Source organism: Colius striatus, chromosome 16 (assembly GCF_028858725.1).
Source record: "Colius striatus isolate bColStr4 chromosome 16, bColStr4.1.hap1, whole genome shotgun sequence".
Classification (NCBI taxonomy): domain Eukaryota; kingdom Metazoa; phylum Chordata; class Aves; order Coliiformes; family Coliidae; genus Colius; species Colius striatus.
Genome location: NC_084774.1, coordinates 1081770 through 1095629, shown reverse-complemented (window position 1 = coordinate 1095629; position 13860 = coordinate 1081770). Strand labels below are relative to the sequence as shown.

At 56.4% G+C, this 13860-nt stretch overlaps 1 protein-coding gene across 1 annotated transcript; it reads right to left on the bottom strand.

Annotated features, from left to right (window-relative positions):
• Positions 1–248: 248 nt before the first annotated feature.
• On the bottom strand, positions 249–13231 carry LOC133626975 (histone-lysine N-methyltransferase EHMT1-like). Its single transcript, XM_062009414.1, has 11 exons — positions 13202–13231; positions 11175–11342; positions 10643–10787; positions 10093–10170; positions 9085–9200; positions 8247–8333; positions 7693–7768; positions 6963–7138; positions 6518–6700; positions 2626–2706; positions 249–387 (listed from the first exon to the last, which is right to left on the bottom strand). Exons 1-11 carry the CDS (start codon positions 13225–13227, stop codon positions 249–251), a joined length of 1275 nt encoding a protein of 424 aa, XP_061865398.1. The 5' UTR covers positions 13228–13231.
• Positions 13232–13860: the final 629 nt, after the last annotated feature.

Below are 13860 nucleotides of genomic sequence, written 5' to 3'. Positions count from 1 at the left end.
CCCAAGACAAGCATCTTAAAAGTTGCCATTGCTGCAGCTGGAACCCATGTCCCAGCAGGCCTAAAAGCAAGTCTGCTTTGGGACAGGTGCATTAACATCTGCCCCATGCCGACACAAATGCACAGCAGCTTTGACAGGAAAGATACAGCCTGAAAGCCCTGTAAGCTCATAGAACAGGTGACCACCCTGAACCCTCCACAAGGAGCACAATGCTGTAATGACACTTCCTTCTGTGATGCTGGTGGCTTTCACTCCTCCCACGGGGATTCTTCTCCCAGCCCCGAGGAGTTGGTGGGTCCCAGCCGGCAGCCGGCGCCGGGGCCCGTCAGGGTGCAGCAGCCGCAGAAACGCTCCTGAGCCTCGGGGCTGGCACCAGCTGGGGCTTGGCTGGGGACACCAGGCAGGGGTGGCCCTGACACCCTGCCCATGTACCTGGCCATGGCACCTGGGAACCTGCTCCTCTGCCCAGCCCTCTCATGGGATCGCAAAAGCAGCTCCATCAGCCCTGGCATGGTCCTGAGACATCTCTTGATGGATGAGCCTGGAACCATCAGGCCTGGAAAGAGGAGAGCTTGCTCAGAACTCAGCTGCTCTCAGTTTTTGGCAGGCAGGGTGGGTTTTTGAGCTGCCTGGTGCTGCCACTGCTGGGGAGCACCGAGGAATCAGCCTGTAGCTGCTGTGGAGTGAGGGCAGCAGGAGTGAGCGGGGCTGTGTGCAGCTATTGAACAGGTTCAGCCTTTAAAGGTGTCCCACCTGGGAAGCCTGCTTCCTTCTTCCTTGCAGGTGGTATTTAGAACGTAGACAGTTGCTTTTTGAAAGCAAAACCATCACACAAAAGCAAAGCCTGGCTGGGTGATTTCCCTTCCCCAGGGTTGGCCACTGGACAAGGTGCTGGTCGGCAGCACTCTCAGGGTGCAGGGCTGGGCCCAGGACAGGCCTTTTGCAGGCACCACATTTCTGGAGGCTCCTGCTAATGCAGCTCCTGGGCACTGCTCAAGGAATGAGAGCAGTTGTCCATAATTGCTAGCTTTGGTCTCTCCCCATCGGTTCTGGCTCCCTGCCCTCATCTGTTACTTCCTCCCTCTCTGTCTTTACCTCACCACTGGTTTTTCTTTCTCTTTCTCTGTAGGACTCCTTGTCTGTATTTTCTAACCCCTCCCTGTCTGTCCTACACCCTGTTGCTATTTTTTCTCCTCTCCTGCTCCCTGCCCTTTGCCTTTTTCTATCACCATGTTGTGATTCCTGGCCTTATTTCCCCTCTCCCCCACAGCCTGTCCCCACTTTCCTGCCCGTCTCTCTTGCTCAGCTGGCTGGAGCTTCTCTCTTCTCTCCAGGCCTCCATCCTGCTCCTCACCCCCTTTTAGCTCTTCCTCTGACTCTCTCAGCCCATCGCTGTTCCACCCTCCTGCGCCTCATTCTGCTGATCCACATCCCTCTGTTCCTCGCTCTCTCTGGATGCTTTCCCTTCTCTTCTCTGCACCCTGCCTTCTGTCCCTGCCTTTCTCTCTCCTTTCCCTTTTCCCTTCTGTCCTAATCCCTGTCCCATTTCTCTGTCACTCCACTCTCCTGGTGCCTTTTCTATCTCTCTGTCCCCCTGTCCCTCTCCCTGCCTGTGTCTGTGTATCCCCCTGTCCTCCTTTCTGCCCTTCCAATCCTCTCTCTGTCCCTCTCTGCTGCTGCTTGTTGCTCTTTTTCCTCCTGCACTCGCTGTCTCCTTAAGCTCCATCCCTTTCCTGCTCTGTCCCTCTGCCCTGCTCCTGCCCCGTATTTTCCTCCTCCTCCTCCTTTGGCTCCTCCTGGGGCTGGGCCTGTGCAGCCCTGGGGAAGCGGCCATGGGGCTGCAGGGTCAGGGGGGCCTGGCCAGGGGCTGGTGTCCCTGCAGGGTCAGGCAGCAGGAAGGAGGCCCCGGGGCACGTGGGAGCTGTAGGCCTGGGGCACTGGCTACCGGCCAGCCATGTTGGCTCCTGGGCCATGTGGGAGCTGTAGCCCTGGGCAGGGGCTGCCAGCCATCCCTTGTTCTGGAGAGCTGCAAAGCACACAAACCTCTGATGGCCTAAGGTGCCCCTCCCCAAAGGGCCTGGTCCCACTTCTACCAGGTTCCTGTCTTTAGACAGCGGAAATTGAGGAAACTTCATGGTGTTTTCAGCTTCTTTTCACTCTTAGGGTTTGAAAGGTCGTAGGCAACACACCATGGCTGCAGGAACAAATCAATAACTAATCACCCAAATTCCAGACAAAGCTTTTAGAACTAGAAAGCAATTAGTTCCATGTGCCTGTCCCTCCACTGCCCTGTCTCGGTTGGTCACACACATGTACCCACTGCTTAAGGAGTGGCTTCCACCACTGGAAAGAACTCTTAGGACTAAACCACTGTAACCTGAATAATCAGTCACTCGGTGGCTTCCTCTGGAAAATAACTCTGTATTGCACACTGCTGTCACATCTCAATAACCACAGAACCCAGCAGCTTGCAGCACATCAGCATTTGAGCCCTAACATAATGCAGCCCACTAGCAGAAACAAACTCAAACAGGCTGTGCAAGCACCCCCAGAAGTCCATCCTATGAATACATCAGGCACTTTTGACTTGGTAGATTCTTTACCTGCTTAACTGTGAGAACTCACCTCTTCTCTATTGAGCCAAAGAGCGAGCCAGGATGGCTGCTACAGTGAGGAGAAGCTGCTGATTTGTAGCTGGCGCAGCACCTGTGGGGAGAAGGGAGATGGAGTGAAAGCCCTGCCAGAGTGAGCAGCACCACACACTGCTGCTGTCAGGGCAGGGACTGAGATGCTGGGGCGGCTGCGGGGGCTCTGGCAGCTGGGGCACCCGGGGCCTGTGCCCGGGGCCTTGTCTCCATCTCCTGCCCCTCCCCAGCTCTCAGGTCACCAAGGGGCTGCCCCAGCCAGGCCCAGCTCCAGCCTGGAGCTCCCATCACCAGCCCCGGGTGGGCAGCAGGCAGGAGACACCCCCAGAGCTGCCCAAGGGCCTGGCTGACCCCAGCCCTCACCTCAGCCAGGCCACAGCTGCAGCACAGCCTGTGCCTCACAGCACCGACACGGCTGTGGGCAGCTGAGGGGGCAGCGACAGCTCCCAGAGCGCCCAGCAATGAACAGGGATGGCTGGCAGCCCCTGCCCAGGGCTACAGCTCCCACATGGCCCAGGAGCCAACAGCCAGTGCCCCAGGCCTACAGCTCCCACGTGCCCCGGGGCCTCCTTCCTGCTGCCTGATCCTGCAGGGACACCAGCCCCTGGCCAGGCCCTCCTGACCCTGCAGCCCCATGGCCGCCTCCCCAGGGCTGCACAGGCCCAGCCCCAGGAGGAGCCAAAGGAGGAGGAGGAGGAAAATACGGGGCAGGAGCAGGGCAGAGGGACAGAGCAGGAAAGGGATGGAGCTTAAGGAGACAGCGAGTGCAGGAGGAAAAAGAACAATAAAGAGCAGGAAAGAGGGACAGAGAGAGGATTGGAAGGGCAGAAAGGAGGATGGGGGGGATACACAGACACAGGCAGGGAGAGGGACAGGGGGACAGAGAGACAGAAAAGGCACCAGGAGAGTGGAGTGACAGAGAAATGGGACAGGGATTAGGACAGAAGGGAAAAGGGAAAGGAGAGAGAAAGGCAGGGACAGAAGGCAGGGTGCAGAGAAGAGAAGGGAAAGCATCCAGAGAGAGCGAGGAACAGAGGGATGTGGATCAGCAGAAGGAGGCGCAGGAGGGCAGAACATCGATGGGCTGAGAGAGTCAGAGGAAGAGCTAAAAGGGGGTGAGGAGCAGGATGGAGGCCCAGAGAGAAGTTCCAGCCAGCTGAGCAAGAGAGACGGGCAGGAAAGTGGGGACAGGCTGTGGGGGAGAGAGGGAAAATAAGGCCAGGAGTCACAACATGGTGATAGAAAAAGGCAAAGGGCAGGGAGCAGGAGAGGAGAAAAAATAGCAACAGGGTGTAGGACAGACAGGGAGGGGTTAGAAAATACAGACAAGGAGTCCTACAGAGGAAGAGAAAGAAAAAACAGTGATGGGCTGAAGACAGAGAGGGAGGAAGTAACAGATGAGAGCAGGGAGCCAGACGAGCTCATGGAGAGAGACCAAAGCTAGCAATTATGGACAAGTGCCCTCATTCCCTGAGCACTGCCCAGGAGCTGCATTAGCAGGAGCCTCCAGAAGTGTGGTGCCTGCAGCAGGCCTGTCCTGGGCCCAGCCCTGCACCCTGAGAGTGCTGCCGACCAGCACCTTGTCCAGTGGCCAGCCCTGGGGAAGGGAAATCACCCAGCTGTTTCTTTGGGCTTTTTGTGATGGTTTTGCTTTTAAAAAGCAACTGTTTCAGCTGTAAATACCACCTGCAAGGAAAAGGGAAGCAGGCTTCCCACGTGGGACACCTTTAATGCCTGAACCAGGTACCAGACTTGAGAGCTTTCCCATTCACAGGCCCCAGATCCCTGTCCTCTGTTGCTATTTCATACCAGCAGGTGTGGACTTAGACGAGGAGTTGAGTGATGAATGGGGAGAGAATGGCAAGCCAAGGGCTGAACGTGTTTAATAGTGCCAGGAGCCACTTGTGTGTTGTGCAGATGCCTGTGAGCAGGAGCCCTTTGCAATCAGCCTGGGAAGGGCCGAGGGAGCGAGCCTTATGGGGGCCAGTCAGTTGTGTTTGGGCTGTAAATGGTGGGACCAAGCAGCCAAAGCAGCTGAAAGCATTTCCAGCCAGGCCACAGTGCCCACAGTGGGATCGTGGCTTCGTCTCTCCGTAAGGGATGGGAGCTGTGTTGTTTCCTTTCCCAGGCGCAGGCTGGGTGCAGCGATGCCCCGAGCAGCCGGCGCTGACAGAAAGGAACGACGCTGCCGATGCTGCCCTGGGCTCGGGCACTTCAGTCCCGGTGCCGGTGCCAAAGCTGTTCCCCAGCTGCACACAGCCCCGCTCACTGCTGCTGCCCACGCTGCTGCCTGCAGCTACAGGCAGCCGCCCTGGCTCTTCAGTGCTCCCCAGGAACGGCAGCGCCAGGCAGCTCAGAAACGCCACCCTGCCTGCCAAAGGCTGACAGCAGCTTCATGCTGGGCAATCTTTCCTCTTCTCAGGCCTCAGTGCTGCTCCCTCCCAGGAGAGACTCGGGGCTTCAGGCTCAGCCCCACAGCAGGAGAGTGCCAGGGCTGCAAAGCTGCACAGCAGAACGAGGAATCAGGCTCTGCCTTTGCTTTCCAGGCTATCTCCTCAACACAGCCCTTGAGACAGATGCTGTGCCTCAAGCACATGTCACATCCAGCCACTTGAGCAGTACTGTGCCTGTTTCTTCTCCAGCAAGTGGAAGACAGGAGGGACAATAGAATATGTCAGAACAAGCTCCAAGAGACAACATGTGGAGATTGAGAACTAAATGTTCTTTCAAGCTGGGGCAAATACTTTTAATGGTAACACAAGAAGGAGCCGTGTTTGAACTCTGAAACAATGCCGGGGAAAAGTGTTTCTGTGATAGAACAAAATGTAATGATATAGAATAGACAGAAAATCAAACGTGACAAGATGCTTCTGTGATGGCAGCAGGTCCCACATTGATGTAGAGCTGCAGGTCAGGCTGTGGCTTCTCTTCTCTTCCTCTTCTCTTCTCTTCTCTTCTCTTCTCTTCTCTTCTCTTCTCTTCTCTTCTCTTCTCTTCTCTTCTCTTCTCTTCTCTTCTCTTTTCTCCTCTCCTCTCCTCTCCTCTCCTCTCCTCTCCTCTCCTCTCCTCTCCTCTCCTCTCCTCTCCTCTCCTCTCTTCTCTCCTCTCTCCCCCTCCCCTCTCCTCTCCTCTCCCCCTCCTCCCCTCACCTAATCTTCCTACTCTACTTCACTCCCCTTGTCTCCTCTCCTTCTCTTCCCCTTATACCTTCCCTTCCCTTCCCTTCCCTTCCCTTCCCTTCCCTTCCCTTCCCTTCCCTTCCCTTCCCTTCCCTTCCCTTCCCTTCCTTCCCTTCCCTTCCCTTCCCTTCCCTTCCCTTCCCTTTCCCTTCCCTTCCCCCCGTCCTGTCCTCTTCTTCCCTTTCTCTCCCATCTCCTATCCCAATACCCATCCTCTCCTCTCCTTTCTCCTCTTTTCTCCACCTCTCCTCTCCCCTCCCCTAATTCCCCTCCTCTCCTCCCCCAATTCCCATCTTCTCCTCTCCTCTTCTCCACTCCCCTGATCCTCTCTTCTCCTCCCCTTTTATCCCACCACCTCCCCCAATCCCCATCCTCTCCTCTCCTCTCCTCTCCTCTCCTCTCCTCTCCTCTCCTCTCCTCTCCTCTCCTCTCTCCTCTCTTAATCCCCTTCTGACTTGTCTTCTCTCTTCTTCTCTCTTTTCTCTTCCTTCTTCTCTCTTCTTCTCTCTTCTCTCTTCTCTCTTCTCTCTTCTCTCTTCTCTCTTCTCTCTTCTCTCTTCTCTCTTCTCTCTTCTCTCTTCTCTCCTCTCTCTTCTCTCTTCTCTCTCTCCTGCCCACAGCCCCTTGCAGTGCCAGGGACAGCTCACCCTCTCCCCGCCAAGCCCAGCACACAGGGTGACACCCACTCAGTGCCTGTGCCGTGGAGCCTTTGCCACCCAGCTGCTGACAGGGGCCTCCTTTGGCTTCCTGCTGCGGGACAGGGCGCGCGCCTGGCGCTTGGCCAGCGCCCAGCTCGTGTACTTGCACCTGCCAGAGCCGCATTTGCAGCTGAAGGATTTGCCTTTGACGGCCCAGAAATCCTCCTTGTAGTCGAAGCTGCGGGAGAGAGACGGAGCTGGGCTCAGTGCAGAGCAGCAGCACGGGGCAGCCAAAGGGATGGGGCAGCCAGAGCTGCAGGATGGGGGGGCGGCAGCCCGCGGCGCCGCCACCGTTTGGGGCTCGGCAAAGCTTCAGGGGATGGCGAGTGCCGGCGGGGGCACGGCCCCGGGAACACAGCGCTGGAGCCCAGCAGCTCGCAGCAGCCCAGCGCTCGTCCCTCTGCTCTCCATCCTCCCTGCGGCCCAGGGCCGGCACCTACCCAAGCTGCTCTCCAGCTCTGATGTCCCTCGCGCTGAAGAAGACCAGCCTGGGGAAGCGCACGTCCTGATGGGATGTGAAGACCCTGGCAGCGAAGACGTTGGGCTCGCAGTGATGGTTGATGAAGCGGCCGATGTTGCCATAGAAACGCGCATCGATGCAGTACACGTCTCCTTCCTGAAGTGAAACCGTTGCTTCTAAGCTTTAGGTGGCACTTCCCAAAGTGACATTTCTGCTGTGAGACAGCCCGCACAGGGCAGCACAGGCCAGCTCCCAGCACAACAGGCCTCGGCTCCCTGCCAGCCTGACCTGCTGCAGCCCTTGAGAAGGCAGCGGGCTCTGTTCAGTCTCCCAGCTCAGCTCTTTCCCAGGAACTTACAGAGCTGACAGCCCACCCAGCCGACACTGCGTGTCCACACTCGAGGGACAAACCCTGAGCAGCCCAGCTCAGGCTGCCCAAACGGCTTTCACACAAGCCTCTGTCGAGCACCAAACCCGGGGCTGGCAGCACGTGCCGCGGTGGCCCAGCGCTGCTGGGCTGTGGCCCCTGAACCAGCCTCAGCCTCGCCTCACACACACTCTCTCCTAACTAAAAGCCAGGGAGGTCACAGCCCTCCTCTAGAGGGGGATTCAGATCCTGCTGCGCAGCAGGATGGAGGCAAACGGGCTCTTTGCTCTCCTGGAGAGGCCAGAGCCCGGGTTGGCCTCGACACACCCCTCAGACACAGCACCTCGTTGTCCAGGTCGAACAGGTAGGTGTCTTCACGGAGCTCTGCCTCGGCATCGGAGATCACCTCACCGACGTACCTGCGGCACACGGGGAAGGCAGCAGTGAGAGGCTGGTGCCATCACAGCCCTGGCTTGCAATCTCTCCTTGTAGGAAGAGGGAAGAGAAGGGACACGGCCCAGGCACAGCAGTTGGCCAAGATCAGCACGTGAGTCCCATTCTCCTCACGTTCATGGTCAGGCTCAGGCCCTGGCTCTCCTGCACACCACTGCAGGGTCTGTGCTGTTCACAGCCCAAAGCAAGATGCTTGTGTCTGCCCTTCCTGTGTTTCCCCAGCTATTGTGACCGGTTCCATTGCGTAGAAGCTCTGAACTCACCACACTATTGCAACCCAGGAAACCCTTTGCAAACCATTTCACAGAGCCCATGGGCCAGATTAAAGCCTACAACACCTCCTGCCTGAGAGCCAGCGCTTGGCTCCGTTCCAACTCGATGGCAAAAGGCAGCAGCCCCCAGGCCTTTGGACAGGGATGGGTTGACCAGAGCTGAATCACTCACTCGCACACAAAGGTTCCTGCTGGAATGTCCTCCATGGTTCTCACACCCCAGCCCATCTCTCGTGTGCGGAACAGCTGTAGCTGAACCCTGCAAAAGAGCAAAGGAAACATGCTGATGGCAGCCCTCTGCAGGAAGACAATGGCTTGTCCCAGAGACGGGAGCAGAAAGGCAGCAACCTCCCATCACCACACAGCCAAGAGGATTTCCATCCCCAGCCCTGACAGAGCTCACTCCAGCACCGCTCTGGGCACAGAATCACGGAATGCCACAGCAGTGGGGGGCTGGAAAGGAGCTCCAGAGATCATCCAGCACAACCCCCTGCTAAAGCTGAAGGTGCTCCCTGGGGCTGGGCACGTGGGACACCAGAATCCCACCCTCAGCAGTTCCCTTCCATGTGCACAGGCAGCACTTGGGGGAAGGCAGGGAAGGGGCACGGCGACGGAAGGCAGCAGAGCTCTGCAGGATGCAGGGGGAAGGCAAGGAGCTTGCCCTTGGCAAGTCACAACACCTTGAGCTAAGTGCTCTGATCCTTTAGCCCTCTGCTAGGGCCAGCTCCATCATCTCCAGCTCCCTGGCTGCAACACAAGGAAGAAACGCTGCAGCTGCAAACTTGTTGGGGTAAGAGCTGCTCTGTGGCATTTTGCTGAGGGAGTGTATGGGCAGAGAAAGAATCCTGTGAGTCACCCTGCCTCCTGCTCAGCCAGCACTCGAGTTCAGGGCAGGATGAATGATCTCCAGGGCTGGGGAAAGCTCCCTCTGGGCTCTGTGGTTTATGGCAGTCCCAGAGGGGTTGGTGTTGGTCTTGCCAAGGGTAGCTGCGCTTGGCCCCTCCTCTCACCGGGGCCCGTTCTGCACCACGCGGTTCCTGCAGGTTCGCCAGCACGAGCACATGGGATTGCACTCGATGATACACGGGGGGTTCCTCTGGTTGAATCCGGGCAGCAGTCGGCCGTCCTGACATGGAGAGGCATTTAGGACTGGGTTAGTGGCTCTTCCTGTCACCCACTGTGACCAGGGCAAGCAGGAGCACAGATTGTCCAAGTAGAAACACAGCCCAGAGAACCCCAAGGCAGAGCCTCACCCCGACCTCCCTCAAACCAGCACCAGACCTCAACTAGTACAGGGGGTTTGCTCTGCCCTGACTGTGGCACACTCCCCACCACCACCCACAGCTGACAACAGCAAGGCACCATCTCCACTTTTGCTGCCTGGCATCACCCTGTGCAGCACCAGAACGCTGTGCATCGTCACTAGGAGCATTCTGCAGTGCTGCAGGGGACAAGCTGATGCTCAGTCTGTCTCTGCAACAAAGCCGACACTTCCCGAGCGCTAGCCCAGTGCTCCCAAGCTCTGGGAACCACATTCTCTTCCCAAACAACACTCCCCCAAAGCTCCAAAAGCACTTACCCAAACCCAACCAGGCTTCTGGCAATACTGCAGTTAAGACACCTTTTCTTTGCCCTCATCCCCAAGGATCACAACAAAGTGAAGCAGGCAGAATGCCTCTCTGTTCTCCCCTCCCCTGGTGAAGCATTTGCTGTGTGCTTCACAAACGGAAGCTGATTTCACAGAAGGGTTGTTACATGCTCTCTAGCACGTGGCCATCACTGATGGCTGGGTTCCCATGGCAGTAACACTCTCCAATAACAAGGAGCAGCTTCCCCGAGTTCACATCTTGTTCTTGCCACACACCCCTCCGAGCTGAGACTGCAACTTGAGGCATTTTCCAACAGGGAGAGATTTGCTGTGCCAGGAGCTGTTTGGAAGGCGCTCTTATCCAGCCCCAAGGCTGCGAGTGGCAGCTCCAAGCGCTGCTCTGACCCAAGAGACGCTTCTGTGTCCTCACCTGCCGGTACCAGCAGCGCCCGCTGAGCTGCCCACACACGCAGGTGCTGGAGGAGCAGTCGTCCGCACACGCGCAGCGCTGCAACAGGAGACAAGGGCTCAGACAGGCTCACCCTCACCCGACACTTCCTCACCTCTGCTCTCACAGCCCTCAGCCCTTGGAGGACTTTGGTATCACAGTGGAGACCTCGGCCGGACGCTGCGCTCAGAGGGCGACAGCACGAGGAGAGGCCCCAAACAACTCACTGACTCTCCAGACACAGAACAGAGCAGAAGGCTGAACAGGAGCCACAGCAGCCAGCACCACATGTCTGATGCTACAGCACACGGCTGAGCTCAGAGGATGGCTCAGGGCTCGGAAACAAAGACCAGCAGATCCTGTCTCCTACGGCAAGAGCTGGGCTACGGCCCCAGCTGCAATTTGCTGGCAACATTGGGACCAGACAATCCCATCTGGAATGGAAACCCCACTCTGAGCTGCAGTGCACTGCAGCACCTCTGAATGCACAGCCCAGGACAGGACAACACACAGGACACACAGCAGTCCTCACCTGTAAATGAGTGACGTTGCTGTCAACGGCCACTGCGGAGGTGAAGCAGCTCTTCACGATGTATTTGAAGTCGCTGGGACACGGCTCACTGTCCACAGCATTGACACAGGGAATCGGGACCCGCTCGTAACCCCGGGAGATGTCTCTGCCAGTGGCACAAAGAGAAGTGTCACACAAGGAAAGCTCCCCAGAGCCATGGGCCCCTCCAGTGCCATCCTGGCCCAGCGTTACTGCCTGGGATCACGGAGCAGTCAAAGCCTGAAAGCCATTCAGGACACAACAGGGTTCCTTTGTCCCCACCCTGCCTTACAGATCGTTCTTTGTGCTCGGGAATATTCCCATTTGGAGCAGGACCTCACAAGCCACGCTCTGAATCAAAAGGTGCTGAGGTCTTGCAAAGCACAAACTGACCTCCACAGCCCTGTCAAAAGCTGAGCAAGCACTTGCAGTGCTGTCTTAAGCCAGGCTCCCAGCCTCCCCCGTGCAAATGCTCTGTTTTGTGACCCACAAGCAAAGCCAGACATCTTCTCACCTGCTCAGCACCTTCTCTGTCTGGGTAGGCCTCTCATTAGATGTTTCTTCAAGAGTCTTCTTTGTCTCCAGGGCCACCCAGACCTCAGAGCTCAGGCCAGTGCACTGGGCTGGAGTCTCACTCTCCATGTTCTTTAAACTGACATCTGAGCCACAAGAAACAGAGAGACTGCCAAAGAGCAAGAGAGAAGCAGCATTCCCCATGAGAAAGCGTGCAAGAGGAACATCAGCTGAATCCCATCCTCCAGCCAGCCCTTCAGCAACAAGGAAGAGTCTGCAACACTAAATAATCACAGGCAAAGAGGTGGGCTGGAAAGAGCAGGATGCAAAGAGAAGCGGCCCACGGGAAGCTGCTGTTGGACTTGGCCCTTGCTCATACTCACCAGCCTTTGGGGAGTGCACATGGGGCTTTATTCAGAGCAGCCATGAAGGAAAGGAAAAGCCCTGGTACCGTCTTATTACCTGCTAGCTTGGGGGAAAAAACAGCTTGATGCCTGAGGCCCTTCTGCTGGGAAGCCCAGTCTGAGCACAGCCCCTCAAACCCTCTGCCCAAGCCTCCAGCAACACTCCACCGTTTCTTATTGTTCTGACAGCAGCAGCTCAGGGGTCAGAGCCACTGCCCCCAGGAGCAGGACAACAAAGAAACAAGCCTCCCAGCCCAGCTTGGGTTTGTGCTTCAATGCCAAAGGCAGGACAGAGTTTCTCCTGAGCTTGCCAGCCAGCAGCCAGCTAGAAAGGAGGGACAAGGGGAAGGCAGAGAAACAAAACAATCGGCATCAACACAGGAGAGGTGTGACAGACGTGAATAAACATGCTGGAAAAGGCCAGAAGCTGAGGCAGGAAACACAGTCTTGGCTAGAGCCAAGGGGTGAAACACCAAAGACAAAGGGATACTGCCATGGCTGGATGAAGAAACAGAAAGAAGAGGGAAGGAAAGCCAGTGTCTCTTGCCCATCTCACACCTAAGCCAGAGAAGCTAAACCTTCACTTGGAAAGAAGGAACCAATACCTTCCATGTAGAGCCTCCAGAAGAGTTCAGCCAAAGGACTTTCTTACCCAAGCACCAGACATCACTATGAGCCACCAAAGCCCCTCACAGAAGCCCCTCAGAGACTGAAACCGCACGTGTGACGATGGCTTCAAGACGACAAGTAGGTCTGGGAAATGGAGCAAATCTGTGTCCCTATTGCAGGCAGGTTGGTCCATCTGTATGGAACAGGAGGGGCCATCCCCCAGTGGCCTGGGCCCAAACACAGCACTTGCCTGTTGGTCAACTCTCAGTGCTGTGGAGAACTTTCCTCCTGATTTCAGTGACACCTGCTGGTGACCCAGGTGGGTCTGAAGTGAGCACAGAAAGCTCAGAGGGCTGCCCAAACCCAGAGAAGCTACATCTCAGCTTTCTCTAGGTGAAGTACATTTGCTGGCAGCTGGAGAGACCCCTCAGTCCTTTTCTTCCTTTTCAGAGCCCAGGACAAGCAGGACACTTTCCAGAGCTGCTTCAACTGGTGCCTGGGTCGGGCTTTGGAAAACAGAACCATTCAAAATACACAACAGTGTGGATCTTCTGCCAAAGAAGGAAAGGCAATAGATTTGAAACACAGATACTCTTCAGTGAAGTCAAAACACAGACTAATCTGTTTTACAGCCTTTGCTAAGAACTTGCCCCAAAAAGGAGCTGCAGTGCCCTGTGATTATAGTGGGATGCTCCTGTGCTACAGGAAACCCAGGAGTGTGGGGCAAGTCATAAAAGCCACCAGAACAAGATGAGATGGGACAGGAGGTCAGAGCACTGTCCCACACAGGGATGGCTCCATTTGTCTTCTCCTCTGTGTTTTCACCCTCTCTTTACACCTGTGCCCAGTGGTGCAAGTCAGCAGCTACACCCAGGTACTGCATGAATGTCCTTGTCACTGAGCACACCTGGCAGCATCAACTCACTCCACTGGTATTCCATCCCTAGCAACAGAAGGAAGGGATGGCTTTCACTCCTGAAGCCCTCCTGTCTTCACAGCCTCTGCCCCAGCTCACCCTGTGCCTGCTGAGCTCTTCTCCATGTCAGCCATTCTTCTGTGCTTTAAGCCTCTGCTTTTTTTCCTGGGCACCAGGCTGGAGCTTCCCATTCTCCGTCTCTTCCTCTCAGACACTGCAGCAGCTGGAAAACAGAAGAAAAACAAACCCCAAGTTTGCTCAGCAATGGCAAGATGAAGAGCTGCAGAGGAGAGGCTGTCCTGGGGGGAATCACATTGGAGGGCACGATCTGAGAAAACCGCTTCCCACTCCAATGAGCTGATTGACAAGTCAACCAAAAGGTGACACACACCCCCGTGCCAACACACCAAGAGCTTTCTGTCAGTGCAGAACCCACTGCAACCCTGAGAATCCTCCACAGACTCCTTCTGGCCCCTACACCACCACACACAGGATCAACTCCTTCCATTACCCGTGTTTGGCAGCGCTGCTGATGCCGCAGGAGGCTGAACAGAAGCCAACTCACTCCAACAGATACTGACAGGCCACTGGCAGAGAAGTGGCTGCACAAAATGACATCTGTCCAACCAGGTCCGTGGCAGCAGCCCTGCTGACACCAGCAGGAAAGGAAACCCTGGAGAGATTCAGTGAGCAAAAGGTGCCAGCAGAGAATTCAGTCCCTGCTAACCTGCCTCACCCCCCACTCAACCACACAGACA